The following is a 17,069-nucleotide window of genomic DNA, read 5'->3' on the forward strand; positions in this document are numbered from 1 at the left end:
GTTATACAAATCAATAGAAGCCTGGAGACACTGCACCCAGTATGATGAGGAAAGGGGGCATGGCCACGGGAAAAGGTGTCCCTGCAGCGCTGTTATACAGATCTATTGGAGTCTGCAGACACTACACCCGCTACAGATGAGGAAAGGGGGCATGGCCACGGGAAAAGGTGTCCCCGCAGCGCTGTTATACAAATCTATAGGAGTCTGGAGACACTGCACCCGGTACAGATGAGGAAAGGGGGCATGGCCACGGGAAAAGGTGTCCCTGCAGCGCCGTTATACAAATATATAGGAGTCTGGAGACACTGCACCCGTTACAGCTGGACGGTGTGCACCCTTCCACTAGACTAGAAGCACCCCTGCAATGCCCCATGCCCCTGGTACACACAGCAACTGTCCTGGAACCAGGACAAAATATATGCTTTAGCTGTATAGTGAGGGACTGCCAGGGCATGCTGGGACTTGTAGTACCCCATCAGCTGTATGACAACAGCTGTAGCTGTATAGTGAGGGTCTGCCAAGGCATGCTGGGATTTGCAGTACCCCACTACAGTGTGACACGGCTGTAACTGTACAGTGAGCGGCTCCAGGGCATGCTGGGCCTTGTAGTACCCCATCAGCCGTGAGACACGGCTGTAGCAGTACAGCTGAGGGCTGCTCAGGTCAGAGGGCGGTACCCTGGGGAGTGGGGAGGGCCCTGTGTGTGACTGTGACCATACACACCTCCCCCCTGTGTTACACAGATATACAGCCCCCACACACAGTTGCTTCCGGTGCCGCACCTCACCTCCTCCCCGACTTCCGCTCCGGCACCATAGAGCCGCGGTCACGTGCGCCTCCTGCCATTGTCTCCTTGCGCTGGGTGGTGGGCAGAGCATCGCCTTGTACCATAGAGTGTGTGGCGGAGTGCCCGCAGCGCCGCCCGCGGCCGGAGGAGTGCACTGCACGTCCTCTGCGCTTCCCTTGTCTGTGCTCAGGCCGGAGGGGGCTCCAGCACCGGGGGAAAGATGCGCTAGCTCCGGGCCGGGAGGAAGCCGCCTCTATGGGCTCTCCGGCGTCATAAGCGCCCGCGCAGCCGGGACACGGAGCAGGCGCCATGGAAACCGGTATGTACCGGGGGGGGGGGGAGAGAGCGTCCGCTGCCCGCGGTGCCCACTAACCGCCTGTCCCCTCTGTCTCCCCGCAGAGCTCTACTTCCTCATCGCCCGCTACCTGCAGTCCGGGCCGTGCCGGAGATCCGCGCAGGTGAGCGGCCTCTGACGCCGGGGGGAGGGTGACCCCAACATACCCCACTTACCCTTCTTACTCCTGTACATACCCCTCTTACTCCTGTACATACCCCTCTTACCCCTCACAGGGGTCCTCACATCTCCCCATCCCTCACATACCCCACTTTCCCCCATACATACCCCACTTTCCCCCATACATACCCCTCTTACCCCTGTACATACCCCTCACAGGGGTCCTCACATCTCCCCATCCCTCACATACCCCTGTACCCCCATACATACCCCACTTTCCCCCATACATACCCCTCTTACCCCTGTACATACCCCTCACAGGGGTCCTCACATCTCCCCATCCCTCACATACCCCTGTACCCCCATACATACCCCACTTTACCCCATAGATACCCTTCTTACCACCATGCATACCCCTCTTACCCCTGTACATACCCCTCTTACCCCTCACAGGGGTCCTCACGTCTCCCCATCCTTCACATACCTCTGTACCCCCAACATACCCCAATTACCGCCATACATACCCCACTTACTCCTGTACCCCCATACATACCCCTCACAGGGGTCCTTGCATCTTCCCATCCCTCACATGCCCCTGTACCCCCATACATACCCCTCTTACCCCTGTACTCCCACACATACCCCTCTTACCCCTCACAGGGGTCCTCACATCTCCCTATCCCTCACATACCCCTCTACCCCCACACATACCCCTCTTTCCCCCCAACCCCCCACAGGTGTCCCTATCGCCCCTGCGTACCTCTCACCTGACATGCCCATGACGGGGTACCAACATTCCCCTAGGGTCCTCCACACATCCCCCTGGGGTCCCTATCGCCATACAACTGCCCTGCCCTCCCGCCACGCGTGCGCCTGGGGTCCCTATCTCTGTGCAGGTGCCCTCCCCCCCACCCGGCGGGTCCTTCTGAGGTCCATATCTGTGTACAGGTGCCCTTCCTCCTGGGGTCCCTATCTCCGTGCAGGTGCCCTTTTCTTCCCCCATGCGTCCTCCCGTGGTCCCTATGTCCGTACAGGTGCCCTGTCCTCCCGTGGTTCCTATATCCGTACAGGTGCCTTGTCCTCCCGTGGTTCCTATATCCGTACAGGTGCCTTGTCCTCCCGTGGTTCCTATATCCGTACAGGTGCCTTGTCCTCCCGTGGTTCCTATATCCGTACAGGTGCCTTGTCCTCCCGTGGTTCCTATATCCGTACAGGTGCCCTGTCCTCCCGTGGTTCCTATATCCGTACAGGTGCCCTGTCCTCCCGTGGTTCCTATATCCGTACAGGTGCCCTGTCCTCCCGTGGTTCCTATATCCGTACAGGTGCTCTGTCCTCCCGTGGTTCCTATATCCGTACAGGTGCCCTGTCCTCCCGTGGTTCCTATATCCGTACAGGTGCCCTGTCCTCCCGTGGTTCCTATATCCGTACAGGTGCCCTGTCCTCCCGTGGTTCCTATATCCGTACAGGTGCCCTGTCCCCCCTACACACAACCTTCTGGGGTCCTTACAAACCTGCTATGCAGATCATTGCCCTGGGGATATCTCATGTCACATCCCTGTCTGCTATGCTGCCCCCTATAACTGGTGTGTGTATATTTCAGGTGCTAGCAGAGGAGCTGGAGGAGCATGAGGTAACAATATGCACTGTTATTGGGGCATTGGGTCTTGGGGTGTTCCTGTGCTTACTCTAACGGCCCCCCTCTTTGTCTGCAGCTCATCCCAGAGCGACTGGACTGGCAGGGGAGACGGCACCGCAGGACATATCTGGATCTGGTGAGCGACTACGATTGGGGGTCAGAGTTTTGAGTTTCAGCCACTACTTGCCTACATGAGTGATGTCACACTGCCAGAGCCAATCGTGGAAAGTGGCTTGTACAGTGCTGTTGGCAGTGGAGGAGCGTAACTCAAGCTGGGATTGGTCCTTGCTTCTTGCCTAGAACTACTGTAGGCTGAAGATTTCTCTTCTTGTTCTGTAAACTCCAAAATTCTATTGTAACTGATGCCACAATGCTGACCCCCTGTGCTGTCTGCCCCCTTCTACTGTAACTGATGCCACAATGCTGACCCCTGTGCTGTCTGCCCCCTTCTACTGTAACTGATGCCACAATGCTGACCCCCTGTGCTGTCTGCCCCCTTCTACTGTAACTGATGCCACAATGCTGACCCCCTGTGCTGTCTGCCCCATTCTACTGTAACGGATGCCACAGTGCTGACCCCAGTGCTGTCTGCCCCCTTCTACTGTAACTGATGCCACAGTACTGACCCCCTGTGCTGTCTGCCCCCTTCTACTGTAACTGATGCCACAATGCTGACCCCCTGTGCTGTCTGCCCCCTTCTACTGTAACTGATGCCACAATGCTGACCCCCTGTGCTGTCTGCCCCCTTCTGTAACTGATGCCACAATGCTGACCCCCTGTGCTGTCTGCCCCATTCTACTGTAACGGATGCCACAGTGCTGACCCCCCTGTGCTGTCTGCCCCCTTCTACTGTAACTGATGCCACAGTACTGACCCCCTGTGCTGTCTGCCCCCTTCTACTGTAACTGATGCCACAATGCTGACCCCCTGTGCTGTCTGCCCCCTTCTACTGTAACTGATGCCACAATACTGACCCCCTGTGCTGTCTGCCCCCTTCTGTAACTGATGCCACAATGCTGACCCCCTGTGCTGTCTGCCCCATTCTACTGTAACGGATGCCACAGTGCTGACCCCAGTGCTGTCTGCCCCCTTCTACTGTAACGGATGCCACAGTACTGACCCCCTGTGCTGTCTGCCCCCTTCTACTGTAACTGATGCCACAATGCTGACCCCCTGTGCTGTCTGCCCCATTCTACTGTAACGGATGCCACAGTGCTGACCCCTGTGCTGTCTGCCCCCTTTTACTGTAACTGATTCCACAATGCTGACCCCCTGTGCTGTCTGCCCCCTTCTACTGTAACTGATGCCACAATGCTGACCCCCTGTGCTGTCTGCCCCCTTCTACTGTAACTGATGCCACAATGCTGACCCCCTGTGCTGTCTGCCCCATTCTACTGTAACTGATGCCACAATGCTGGCCCCCTGTGCTGTCTGCCCCCTTCTACTGTAACTGATGCCACAGTGCTGACCCCCCTGTGCTGTCTGCCCCCTTCTACTGTAACTGATGCCACAGTGCTGACCCCCCTGTGCTGTCTGCCCCCTTCTACTGTAACTGATGCCACAATGCTGACCCCCCTGTGCTGTCTGCCCCCTTCTACTGTAACTGATGCCACAATGCTGACCCCCTGTGCTGTCTGCCCCCTTCTACTGTAACTGATGCCACAATGCTGACCCCCCTGTGCTGTCTGCACCCTTCTACTGTAACTGATGCCACAATGCTGACCCCTGTGCTGTCTGCCCCCTTCTGTAACTGATGCCACAATGCTGACCCCCTGTGCTGTCTGCCCCATTCTACTGTAACGGATGCCACAGTGCTGACCCCAGTGCTGTCTGCCCCCTTCTACTGTAACTGATGCCACAATGCTGACCCCCTGTGCTGTCTGCCCCCTTCTACTGTAACTGATGCCACAATGCTGACCCCCTGTGCTGTCTGCCCCCTTCTACTGTAACTGATGCCACAATGCTGACCCCCTGTGCTGTCTGCCCCCTTCTACTGTAACTGATGCCACAATGCTGACCCCCTGTGCTGTCTGCCCCCTTCTACTGTAACTGATGCCACAATGCTGACCCCCTGTGCTGTCTGCCCCCTTCTACTGTAACTGATGCCACAATGCTGACCCCCTGTGCTGTCTGCCCCCTTCTACTGTAACTGATGCCACAATGCTGACCCCCTGTGCTGTCTGCCCCCTTCTACTGTAACTGATGCCACAATGCTGACCCCCTGTGCTGTCTGCCCCCTTCTACTGTAACTGATGCCACAATGCTGACCCCCTGTGCTGTCTGCCCCCTTCTACTGTAACTGATGCCACAATGCTGACCCCCTGTGCTGTCTGCCCCCTTCTACTGTAACTGATGCCACAATGCTGACCCCCTGTGCTGTCTGCCCCCTTCTACTGTAACTGATGCCACAATGCTGACCCCCTGTGCTGTCTGCCCCCTTCTACTGTAACTGATGCCACAATGCTGACCCCCTGTGCTGTCTGCCCCCTTCTACTGTAACTGATGCCACAATGCTGACCCCCTGTGCTGTCTGCCCCCTTCTACTGTAACTGATGCCACAATGCTGACCCCCTGTGCTGTCTGCCCCCTTCTACTGTAACTGATGCCACAATGCTGACCCCCTGTGCTGTCTGCCCCCTTCTACTGTAACTGATGCCACAATGCTGACCCCCTGTGCTGTCTGCCCCCTTCTACTGTAACTGATGCCACAATGCTGACCCCCTGTGCTGTCTGCCCCCTTCTACTGTAACTGATGCCACAATGCTGACCCCCTGTGCTGTCTGCCCCCTTCTACTGTAACTGATGCCACAATGCTGACCCCCTGTGCTGTCTGCCCCCTTCTACTGTAACTGATGCCACAATGCTGACCCCCTGTGCTGTCTGCCCCCTTCTACTGTAACTGATGCCACAATGCTGACCCCCTGTGCTGTCTGCCCCCTTCTACTGTAACTGATGCCACAATGCTGACCCCCTGTGCTGTCTGCCCCCTTCTACTGTAACTGATGCCACAATGCTGACCCCCTGTGCTGTCTGCCCCCTTCTACTGTAACTGATGCCACAATGCTGACCCCCTGTGCTGTCTGCCCCCTTCTACTGTAACTGATGCCACAATGCTGACCCCCTGTGCTGTCTGCCCCCTTCTACTGTAACTGATGCCACAATGCTGACCCCCTGTGCTGTCTGCCCCCTTCTACTGTAACTGATGCCACAATGCTGACCCCCTGTGCTGTCTGCCCCCTTCTACTGTAACTGATGCCACAATGCTGACCCCCTGTGCTGTCTGCCCCCTTCTACTGTAACTGATGCCACAATGCTGACCCCCTGTGCTGTCTGCCCCCTTCTACTGTAACTGATGCCACAATGCTGACCCCCTGTGCTGTCTGCCCCCTTCTACTGTAACTGATGCCACAATGCTGACCCCCTGTGCTGTCTGCCCCCTTCTACTGTAACTGATGCCACAATGCTGACCCCCTGTGCTGTCTGCCCCCTTCTACTGTAACTGATGCCACAATGCTGACCCCCTGTGCTGTCTGCCCCCTTCTACTGTAACTGATGCCACAATGCTGACCCCCTGTGCTGTCTGCCCCCTTCTACTGTAACTGATGCCACAATGCTGACCCCCTGTGCTGTCTGCCCCCTTCTACTGTAACTGATGCCACAATGCTGACCCCCTGTGCTGTCTGCCCCCTTCTACTGTAACTGATGCCACAATGCTGACCCCCTGTGCTGTCTGCCCCCTTCTACTGTAACTGATGCCACAATGCTGACCCCCTGTGCTGTCTGCCCCCTTCTACTGTAACTGATGCCACAATGCTGACCCCCTGTGCTGTCTGCCCCCTTCTACTGTAACTGATGCCACAATGCTGACCCCCTGTGCTGTCTGCCCCCTTCTACTGTAACTGATGCCACAATGCTGACCCCCTGTGCTGTCTGCCCCCTTCTACTGTAACTGATGCCACAATGCTGACCCCCTGTGCTGTCTGCCCCCTTCTACTGTAACTGATGCCACAATGCTGACCCCCTGTGCTGTCTGCCCCCTTCTACTGTAACTGATGCCACAATGCTGACCCCCTGTGCTGTCTGCCCCCTTCTACTGTAACTGATGCCACAATGCTGACCCCCTGTGCTGTCTGCCCCCTTCTACTGTAACTGATGCCACAATGCTGACCCCCTGTGCTGTCTGCCCCCTTCTACTGTAACTGATGCCACAATGCTGACCCCCTGTGCTGTCTGCCCCCTTCTACTGTAACTGATGCCACAATGCTGACCCCCTGTGCTGTCTGCCCCCTTCTACTGTAACTGATGCCACAATGCTGACCCCCTGTGCTGTCTGCCCCCTTCTACTGTAACTGATGCCACAATGCTGACCCCCTGTGCTGTCTGCCCCCTTCTACTGTAACTGATGCCACAATGCTGACCCCCTGTGCTGTCTGCCCCCTTCTACTGTAACTGATGCCACAATGCTGACCCCCTGTGCTGTCTGCCCCCTTCTACTGTAACTGATGCCACAATGCTGACCCCCTGTGCTGTCTGCCCCCTTCTACTGTAACTGATGCCACAATGCTGACCCCCTGTGCTGTCTGCCCCCTTCTACTGTAACTGATGCCACAATGCTGACCCCCTGTGCTGTCTGCCCCCTTCTACTGTAACTGATGCCACAATGCTGACCCCCCTGTGCTGTCTGCCCCCTTCTACTGTAACTGATGCCACAATGCTGACCCCCTGTGCTGTCTGCCCCATTATACTGTAACTGATGCCACAATGCTGACCCCTGTGCTGTCTGCCCCCTTCTACTGTAACTGATGCCACAGTGCTGACCCCCTGTGCTGTCTGCCCCCTTCTACTGTAACTGATGCCACAGTGCTGACCCCCTGTGCTGTCTGCCCCCTTCTACTGTAACTGATGCCACAATGCTGACCCCCCTGTGCTGTCTGCCCCCTTCTACTGTAACTGATGCCACAGTGCTGACCCCCTGTGCTGTCTGCCCCCTTCTACTGTAACTGATGCCACAATGCTGACCCCCCTGTGCTGTCTGCCCCCTTCTACTGTAACTGATGCCACAATGCTGACCCCCTGTGCTGTCTGATGCCACAATGCTGACCCCTGTGCTGTCTGCCCCATTCTACTGTAACGGATGCCACAATGCTGACCCCCTGTGCTGTCTGCCCCCTTCTACTGTAACTGATGCCACAATGCTGACCCCCCTGTGCTGTCTGCCCCCTTCTGTAACTGATGCCACAATGCTGACCCCCTGTGCTGTCTGCCCCATTATACTGTAACTGATGCCACAGTGCTGACCCCCTGTGCTGTCTGCCCCCTTCTACTGTAACTGATGCCACAATGCTGACCCCCTGTGCTGTCTGCCCCCTTCTACTGTAACTGATGCCACAATGCTGACCCCCTGTGCTGTCTGCCCCATTCTACTGTACTGATGCCACAATGTTGACCCCCTGTGCTGTCTGCCCCCTTCTACTGTAACTGATGCCACAATGCTGACCCCCTGTGCTGTCTGCCCCCTTCTACTGTAACTGATGCCACAATGCTGACCCCCTGTGCTGTCTGCCCCCTTCTACTGTAACTGATGCCACAATGCTGACCCCCCTGTGCTGTCTGCCCCCTTCTACTGTAACTGATGCCACAATGCTGACCCCCTGTGCTGTCTGCCCCATTATACTGTAACTGATGCCACAATGCTGACCCCTGTGCTGTCTGCCCCCTTCTACTGTAACTGATGCCACAGTGCTGACCCCCTGTGCTGTCTGCCCCCTTCTACTGTAACTGATGCCACAGTGCTGACCCCCTGTGCTGTCTGCCCCCTTCTACTGTAACTGATGCCACAATGCTGACCCCCCTGTGCTGTCTGCCCCCTTCTACTGTAACTGATGCCACAGTGCTGACCCCCTGTGCTGTCTGCCCCCTTCTACTGTAACTGATGCCACAATGCTGACCCCCCTGTGCTGTCTGCCCCCTTCTACTGTAACTGATGCCACAATGCTGACCCCCTGTGCTGTCTGATGCCACAATGCTGACCCCTGTGCTGTCTGCCCCATTCTACTGTAACGGATGCCACAATGCTGACCCCCTGTGCTGTCTGCCCCCTTCTACTGTAACTGATGCCACAATGCTGACCCCCCTGTGCTGTCTGCCCCCTTCTGTAACTGATGCCACAATGCTGACCCCCTGTGCTGTCTGCCCCATTATACTGTAACTGATGCCACAGTGCTGACCCCCTGTGCTGTCTGCCCCCTTCTACTGTAACTGATGCCACAATGCTGACCCCCTGTGCTGTCTGCCCCCTTCTACTGTAACTGATGCCACAATGCTGACCCCCTGTGCTGTCTGCCCCATTCTACTGTACTGATGCCACAATGTTGACCCCCTGTGCTGTCTGCCCCCTTCTACTGTAACTGATGCCACAGTGCTGACCCCCTGTGCTGTCTGCCCCATTCTACTGTAACTGATGCCACAGTGCTGACCCCCTGTGCTGTCTGCCCCCTTCTACTGTAACTGATGCCACAGTGCTGACCCCCTGTGCTGTCTGCCCCATTATACTGTAACTGATGCCACAGTGCTGACCCCCTGTGCTGTCTGCCCCCTTCTACTGTAACTGATGCCACAGTGCTGACCCCCTGTGCTGTCTGCCCCATTATACTGTAACTGATGCCACAATGCTGACCCCCTGTGCTGTCTGCCCCCTTCTACTGTAACTGATGCCACAATGCTGACCCCCCTGTGCTGTCTGCCCCCTTCTACTGTAACTGATGCCACAGTGCTGACCCCCCTGTGCTGTCTGCCCCCTTCTACTGTAACTGATGCCACAGTGCTGACCCCCCTGTGCTGTCTGCCCCCTTCTACTGTAACTGATGCCACAATGCTGACCCCCCTGTGCTGTCTGCCCCCTTCTACTGTAACTGATGCCACAGTGCTGACCCCCCTGTGCTGTCTGCCCCCTTCTACTGTAACTGATGCCACAGTGCTGACCCCCCTGTGCTGTCTGCCCCCTTCTACTGTAACTGATGCCAGAATGCTGACCCCCCTGTGCTGTCTGATGCCACAATGCTGACCCCTGTGCTGTCTACCCCATTCTACTGTAACTGATGCCAGAATGCTGACCCCCCTGTGCTGTCTGATGCCACAATGCTGACCCCTGTGCTGTCTGCCCCATTCTACTGTAACGGATGCCACAATGCTGACCCCCCTGTGCTGTCTGCCCCCTTCTACTGTAACTGATGCCAGAATGCTGACCCCCCTGTGCTGTCTACCCCATTCTACTGTAACTGATGCCACAATGCTGACCCCCTGTGCTGTCTACCCCATTCTACTGTAACTGATGCCACAATGCTGACCCCCTGTGCTGTCTGCCCCCTTCTACTGTAACTGATGCCAGAATGCTGACCCCCCTGTGCTGTCTACCCCATTCTACTGTAACTGATGCCACAATGCTGACCCCCCTGTGCTGTCTGCCCCATTCTACTGTAACGGATGCCACAGTGCTGACCCCCGTGCTGTCTGCCCCCTTCTACTGTAACTGGTGCCACAGTGCTGACCCCCTGTGCTGTCTGCCCCCTTCTACTGTAACTGATGCCACAATGCTGACCCCCTGTGCTGTCTGCCCCCTTCTATTGTAACTGATGCCACAGTGCTGACCCCCTGTGCTGTCTGCCCCATTCTACTGTAACTGATGCCACAATGCTGACCCCTGTGCTGTCTGCCCCCTTCTACTGTAACTGATGCCACAATGCTGACCCCCCTGTGCTGTCTGCCCCCTTCTACTGTAACTGATGCCACAATGCTGGCCCCCTGTGCTGTCTGCCCCCTTCTACTGTAACTGATGCCACAATGCTGGCCCCCTGTGCTGTCTGCCCCCTTCTACTGTAACTGATGCCACAATGCTGACCCCCTGTGCTGTCTGCCCCCTTCTACTGTAACTGATGCCACAATGCTGACCCCCTGTGCTGTCTGCCCCCTTCTGTAACTGATGCCACAATGCTGACCCCCCTGTGCTGTCTGCCCCCTTCTACTGTAACTGATGCCACAATGCTGGCCCCCTGTGCTGTCTGCCCCATTCTACTGTAACTGATGCCACAATGCTGGCCCCCTGTGCTGTCTGCCCCCTTCTACTGTAACTGATGCCACAATGCTGGCCCCCTGTGCTGTCTGCCCCCTTCTACTGTAACTGATGCCACAATGCTGACCCCCTGTGCTGTCTGCCCCCTTCTACTGTAACTGATGCCACAATGCTGACCCCCTGTGCTGTCTGCCCCCTTCTACTGTAACTGATGCCACAATGCTGACCCCCTGTGCTGTCTGCCCCCTTCTACTGTAACTGATGCCACAGTGCTGCCCCCCTGTGCTGTCTGCCCCCTTCTACTGTAACTGATGCCACAATGCTGACCCCCTGTGCTGTCTGCCCCCTTCTGTAACTGATGCCACAATGCTGACCCCCCTGTGCTGTCTGCCCCCTTCTACTGTAACTGATGCCACAATGCTGGCCCCCTGTGCTGTCTGCCCCATTCTACTGTAACTGATGCCACAATGCTGGCCCCCTGTGCTGTCTGCCCCCTTCTACTGTAACTGATGCCACAATGCTGGCCCCCTGTGCTGTCTGCCCCCTTCTACTGTAACTGATGCCACAATGCTGACCCCCTGTGCTGTCTGCCCCCTTCTACTGTAACTGATGCCACAATGCTGACCCCCTGTGCTGTCTGCCCCCTTCTACTGTAACTGATGCCACAATGCTGACCCCCTGTGCTGTCTGCCCCCTTCTACTGTAACTGATGCCACAGTGCTGACCCCCTGTGCTGTCTGCCCCCTTCTACTGTAACTGATGCCGGATTGCTGCCCCCCCTGTGCTGTCTGCCCCCTTCTACTGTAACTGATGCCACAATGCTGACCCCCTGTGCTGTCTGCCCCCTTCTATTGTAACTGATGCCACAGTGCTGACCCCCTGTGCTGTCTGCCCCATTCTACTGTAACTGATGCCACAATGCTGACCCCCTGTGCTGTCTGCCCCATTCTACTGTAACTGATGCCGGATTGCTGCCCCCTTGTGCCGCAGTCTTTGTACTGGCATATTGTATTATGTCTTAGAGTAATGTAACTAAATGATGGTACAGAAGAGGACGTTCTCCATCATGTCATTCTTTATAAACCTTTCTATTATAGGGATTACGCTGCTTTTATTTTATGATCTTCCGTGCGGCCTGGATGACTCTTGCTGGGTGTGATTGTGTTCTTTACAGTGTTCCATGCTCGGTGCAGATATATATTGTGTATCAGGCTGGGCCAGGTGCCCCGTGCATCATGTAATGTTTCTATCTGATCCAAACCTGCCCTGGCTTATGACATTTCTCCTGGTTCCTGCTTCTTGTTCTGTGTGTGTATAAGGTGTAGGTACACCATGTATTCTTCTTCTCTGCATTGACTTCCATTGATTCGCTCTTCCCAGCAGTCTGTTCCTGCATTAGTCTGTTCTAGGCTGGTAATAAGAATCTGACGACCTCACAGGAACAGTCCCACTCGGAAATTTTCAATTTTGGAGCAAGTATGTGACCCGTTTATGGTGGTTATCAGTATTATATTATTATATCAGTCTGGTGTTGAGGATATAATGAGGGCAGTCTGTACTCACTGTTGCTGTCGCCCTCTTCCATGACGCTGCATTGCACAAATGAAACAACATCCAGATAAAATGAGATTTTTGAGGACCTCTTAAATGGCTGATGATGGTCCTACGTCAAGAGCTTATACATCCATTAATATAAGCGTTGTCCTCAAGCCAGTCAAGTTGTGGCAGATAATATCAATGGTCTTCTCAGTGCGGCCACTCAGCCGGACCCACTCCTTCATCAACTGGGTGATACTCCCAGAGGTCACAGAACCTAAGGCTAACGGCCTATGGTCTGCAGGTGCTGTCTGCAACGGTGGAGCCATTGGATTACATTCCAGTAAAAGAAGCTTGGTTCATCCCATGGACAATGGACTTGAGAGCCTAATGGTTTGGGACCTGGACTGTTGCTGACTTTTGGGTTGTACCAGAAAAAGCTGCTTGGGATATCGGTTTAAAGGACCAATACAACTAAAGTACAAGTTCATTTCTGTGCGTTCGCTGCCGGTAACCTTTTGTGTGTATGTACAGGTGTCAGGAACTTATCAGGGTTATTGTTTGAGTTAAAGCTGTGATGCAGGGAGAGGTTTTCCCACGCACACGAGACTTCCTGTCACATTGAATGCACCTGCAGTCGGCCTGGTCGCAGAATAACGTACTGATGCTCGTCTACAGGAAGTGCAATTACTATGTCAAATGTCTCATTATCTTAATGTATGGGTAGTTTTATTATTGGAGAGCAACAGGCATCTGAATGTAGTTAGTACAAAAGCATTGCAGTAAGACTGAGATTACAGTATGATCAAACAAACGGCGTCTGGAACATATTGCTTATAAAGCTCCACCTAGTTCCGCAGAGCAGTGACATAGCAGAAGTCTATACGTATTAGTAGATGCTAAATAAAACCTAATGATGCAAGGTCTGAAGGATTGGGGGTTCAGGAGAGGGTTCCATAGATTAGTGTTAGCGTGGGAGAAGTCTTGGAGTGAGAGGTGGGAAGTAGTGGGGTCACATGGCTTAAGTCTGAATGGTATTGGGAATGGGAATTTACTTTCAGGTCGCACATTGAAGCCTCTGATTTGCGTTTGGGGCTGCCCAGAATCTGCGCTATCCATAGCGATCCAAGCTGAATGAGGCCCAAAGTCCCAATAAATTATTTTCAAAGAGAAATGTTGAGGAGGTGGAGGCATATGCTACGGTAGCGGGAGTGGATGGGATAAGGGGCTAGGTTTTGGTAGGAGAAGGAACTTGAGTTTCTTACCTGGTGGTTGGACAGAAGAAGTTGAGTTAGTAGGGCCGCCTGCGATGGATCCTATATAAGGAGGTGGAGTCTGAGGACACTAAATTTGCTGTCACACAGCTTGCTCAAGTTCTGGGTGCCTGGACCTCCATCCTGAGGGGATCTCTAAACACCTCTAGCTTGATCTTGTGGCTACATATGGGGTGATATGAATGGAAAGAGTCTCTATTACACCTTTCACACTGAGCGAAAAACATGGGATATTATCAGTTCCCGTGCTGTGTGAAAGGGTCTACTCAGGTCCAAATTGCCGGGGCTGACCCGGGACCTTGGTTGCTTCCAGGTTTATTGCCGGGGCTGACCCGGGTTAATGTTACATTTCAAAGCTGCTGATTGGCTGTGTATCTGAAGGCCCATCTTAAGGCAATGTCTACAGTGACGGGCAGGGCAGGCATGGGTTTATTTTGGAAGGGTTTGCCCTGGGAATAACCAAGGTGCAGCGTGAAAGGGGCTGTAGGAGCGAAGACCCAGGTACAACTCGTGGTCAGTAACCTGGGGAAAACCCTAGCTATGGTCTGAAAGGGGTTTAGGATATAACTCTTGGAGCATGCTCACAAATCCAGTTAAATTTAAAAATTTCTGCTTGCTAATGAAATCAGTCAGGTTGCTATCTCCTGTAGGATGGTCAGGGCCTGAGCTTGGGGGCTGGAGATGCCTCCGACCTGATCCCAGCAGACTAATATGGGAGGAAGCGGATTCCGTTTGTTGGCCGGTATTGTACTGTGTGATGTCAGTGTTTGGTAATGATATCGGCCTGTACTTTGTCATTGTGCCATTCTGGAATCGCTGCTATGGCGGCTGCTGAGGCAGAGATGATCCCTCTAAAATAATCAAATGTGGGGCACGTACTGTGGAATGTACTTTATAGCATTGGGGTCCTTGGGAGTGGATCCTCCTGCTCATCTGTGTCGGTCTGGGTGCGTTTATATAGCGTTTTGTGGAAATGGAATTCTCGCTCTAGTTCAGTCGGCACAGCCAGAATGAACTTTTGATGCTTTTTCATAATGTTGGCAAGTTTACGAGCGAGTAGAATGAGCTGGCATGTGAGGCTCCCAGTCTGGGGCAGGAGATTGTGCGATGGTCATTCTGTGTGGGGATAGGGTTGAGGATGGTCTCACCTAGAGAAGGTAGTTTTATTTGTTTGCTGTCAGTGCTGAGCTATAGGTCTCCGTGTTGGTCACGGACTTGTGGCCTCTGGCATAACCTGGCAAGAATATCTCTGACTTCCTCTAACGTATATTCAGTAGTGGCATTGATTATTTCTCCGGCAGGGTCCACATGTTATCCACAGGATAACAATGGGATATGATGAAGCGACAGCGGATTTGCACCTCCCAGCATGCAACGGGCCGTCCATATATCCCCGCCCCCTGGCTCAGGCAAATCAGTTTTTTGTTCTGTGCGGCAGGAGCCGGACCATGGTCAGAGGGCTGCTGTTTTTAGCAGCATTAAGCATTCTTATTTTACTTTTATAGTCTTACTATTTTTTTTTTGAGTGATCTTTCTAAAAAGCGCCTTATACGTACCTTAGAAAGAGTCGCTCCAACAACTCTCCGCCGGATCGCGACAGTGCTTATTCACGAGTACAGTGCTGTCTCGGCGGGCGTCTGTGTCGGATATACTAGCAAGTCCAGCAGACGTTACCAGGCTGTGGCCGGAGCACGGGGAGAAGGTAAGGCATCGGTTCCGCTTAGAAGGGGAACGCGGACACAGCCGCATTGTTTTGGGAGGAGACTACCAAACAGTCGCTGACGCGGCTGCCACCCCGGGTGCTCCAGCGCTAGGCCTTAGGGATCAGAGGCTCCAGGAATAGTATGATGCCGCGATCCCTAGGGTTGATGTCAGCAGTGGGGAGTCAGACGCTCTCCTGGTCGCCCCTCCCCCCGGTTCATGACCAGTTTCCTCCGAGTCTCCCTCCATGAACTGTTTCCCGCTTCCGTCTCAGACGCTGTACAGGACCCAGTCGCAGCATAGGTGGCTGTGTGACTGGTGCATCTGTGTTCACTGAGCGCCTGTGTTCAATATAGGTTCATGGAGCGGCAGTGTACACTAGTAGCGTCTAGATACACTCAGCGTTCGCTAACGTATTGATCAGTCCTGGAAGCGAGTATCCCACTCTACTGAGTATGGGTAATACAGCACTAAATCTCTATCTACCTTTCTCTGACGTCCTAGTGGATGCTGGGGACTCCGTCAGGACCATGGGGAATAGCGGCTCCGCAGGAGACAGGGCACAAAATTTAAAAGTTTGACCACTAGGTGGTGTGTACTGGCTCCTCCCCCTATGACCCTCCTCCAAGCCTCAGTTAGGTTTTTGTGCCCGTCCGAGCAGGGTGCAATCTAGGTGGCTCTCATAAAGAGCTGCTTAGAGTAAAAGTTTTGATAGTTTTATTATTTTCAGTGAGTCCTGCTGGCAACAGGCTCACTGCAACGAGGGACCTAGGGGAGAAGAAGTGAACTCACCTGCGTGCAGGATGGATTTGCTTCTTAGGCTACTGGACACTAGCTCCAGAGGGACGATCACAGGTACAGCCTGGATGGGTCACCGGAGCCGTGCCGCCGACCCCCTTGCAGATGCCGAAGTAAGAAGAGGTCCAGAAACCGGCGGCTGAAGGCTTTTCAGTCTTCATGAGGTAGCGCACAGCACTGCAGCTGTGCGCCATTGCGCTCAGGCACACTTCACACCGGCGGTCACTGAGGGTGCAGGGCGCTGGGGGGGGGCGCCCTGGGCAGCAATGTTAATACCTTTCTGGCTAAAAAGAATACATCACATATAGTCCATGAGTTATATGGATGTATTTCACCCCTGCCAGGTCTCAGAAAAACCGGGAGAAGAGCCCGCCGGAATAGGGGGCGGGGCCTATCTCCTCAGCACACAGCGCCATTTTCCTACACCGCTCCGCTGCTAGGAAGGCTCCCAGGCTCTCCCCTGCACTGCACTACAGAAACAGGGTAAAAAACAGAGAGGGGGGGCATTTTTTGGCGATATTATATATATTTAAGCAGCTATAAGGAAACAACACTTATATAAGGTTGTTCCTATATAATTATAGCGCTTTGGTGTGTGCTGGCAAACTCTCCCTCTGTCTCCCCAAAGGGCTAGTGGGGTCCTGTCTTCTATCAGAGCATTCCCTGTGTCTGCTGTGTGTCGGTACGTGTGTGTCGACATGTATGAGGACGATATTGGTGTGGAGGCGGAGCAATTGCCGGTAATGGTGATGTCACCCCCTAGGGAGTCGACACCGGAATGGATGGCTTTGTTTATGGAATTACGTGATAATGTC

At 54.3% G+C, this 17,069-nt stretch overlaps 1 protein-coding gene across 6 annotated transcripts in view; it reads left to right on the forward strand.

The window, feature by feature from the left end:
* The first annotated feature begins 811 nt into the window (after positions 1 to 811).
* The window catches only part of BRWD3 (bromodomain and WD repeat domain containing 3), a 132,614-nt gene continuing 116,356 nt past the window's right edge, over positions 812 to 17,069 (forward strand). For 3 of the 6 annotated variants that reach the window (XM_063938407.1, XM_063938408.1, XM_063938409.1), the window contains exons 1-4: positions 812 to 1,106; positions 1,187 to 1,245; positions 2,842 to 2,871; positions 2,954 to 3,013. In XM_063938407.1, the coding sequence (XP_063794477.1) occupies positions 1,097 to 1,106; positions 1,187 to 1,245; positions 2,842 to 2,871; positions 2,954 to 3,013 (159 nt within the window). In that variant the 5' untranslated portion in view covers positions 812 to 1,096. The remainder of the gene's footprint in view (positions 1,107 to 1,186; positions 1,246 to 2,841; positions 2,872 to 2,953; positions 3,014 to 17,069) is intronic. The other 3 variants (XM_063938404.1, XM_063938405.1, XM_063938406.1) reach the window with 2 other exon arrangements.

The sequence above is a fragment of the Pseudophryne corroboree genome, chromosome 8 (genome assembly GCF_028390025.1).
Source record: "Pseudophryne corroboree isolate aPseCor3 chromosome 8, aPseCor3.hap2, whole genome shotgun sequence".
In the NCBI taxonomy this organism is placed as follows: Eukaryota; Metazoa; Chordata; class Amphibia; order Anura; family Myobatrachidae; genus Pseudophryne; species Pseudophryne corroboree.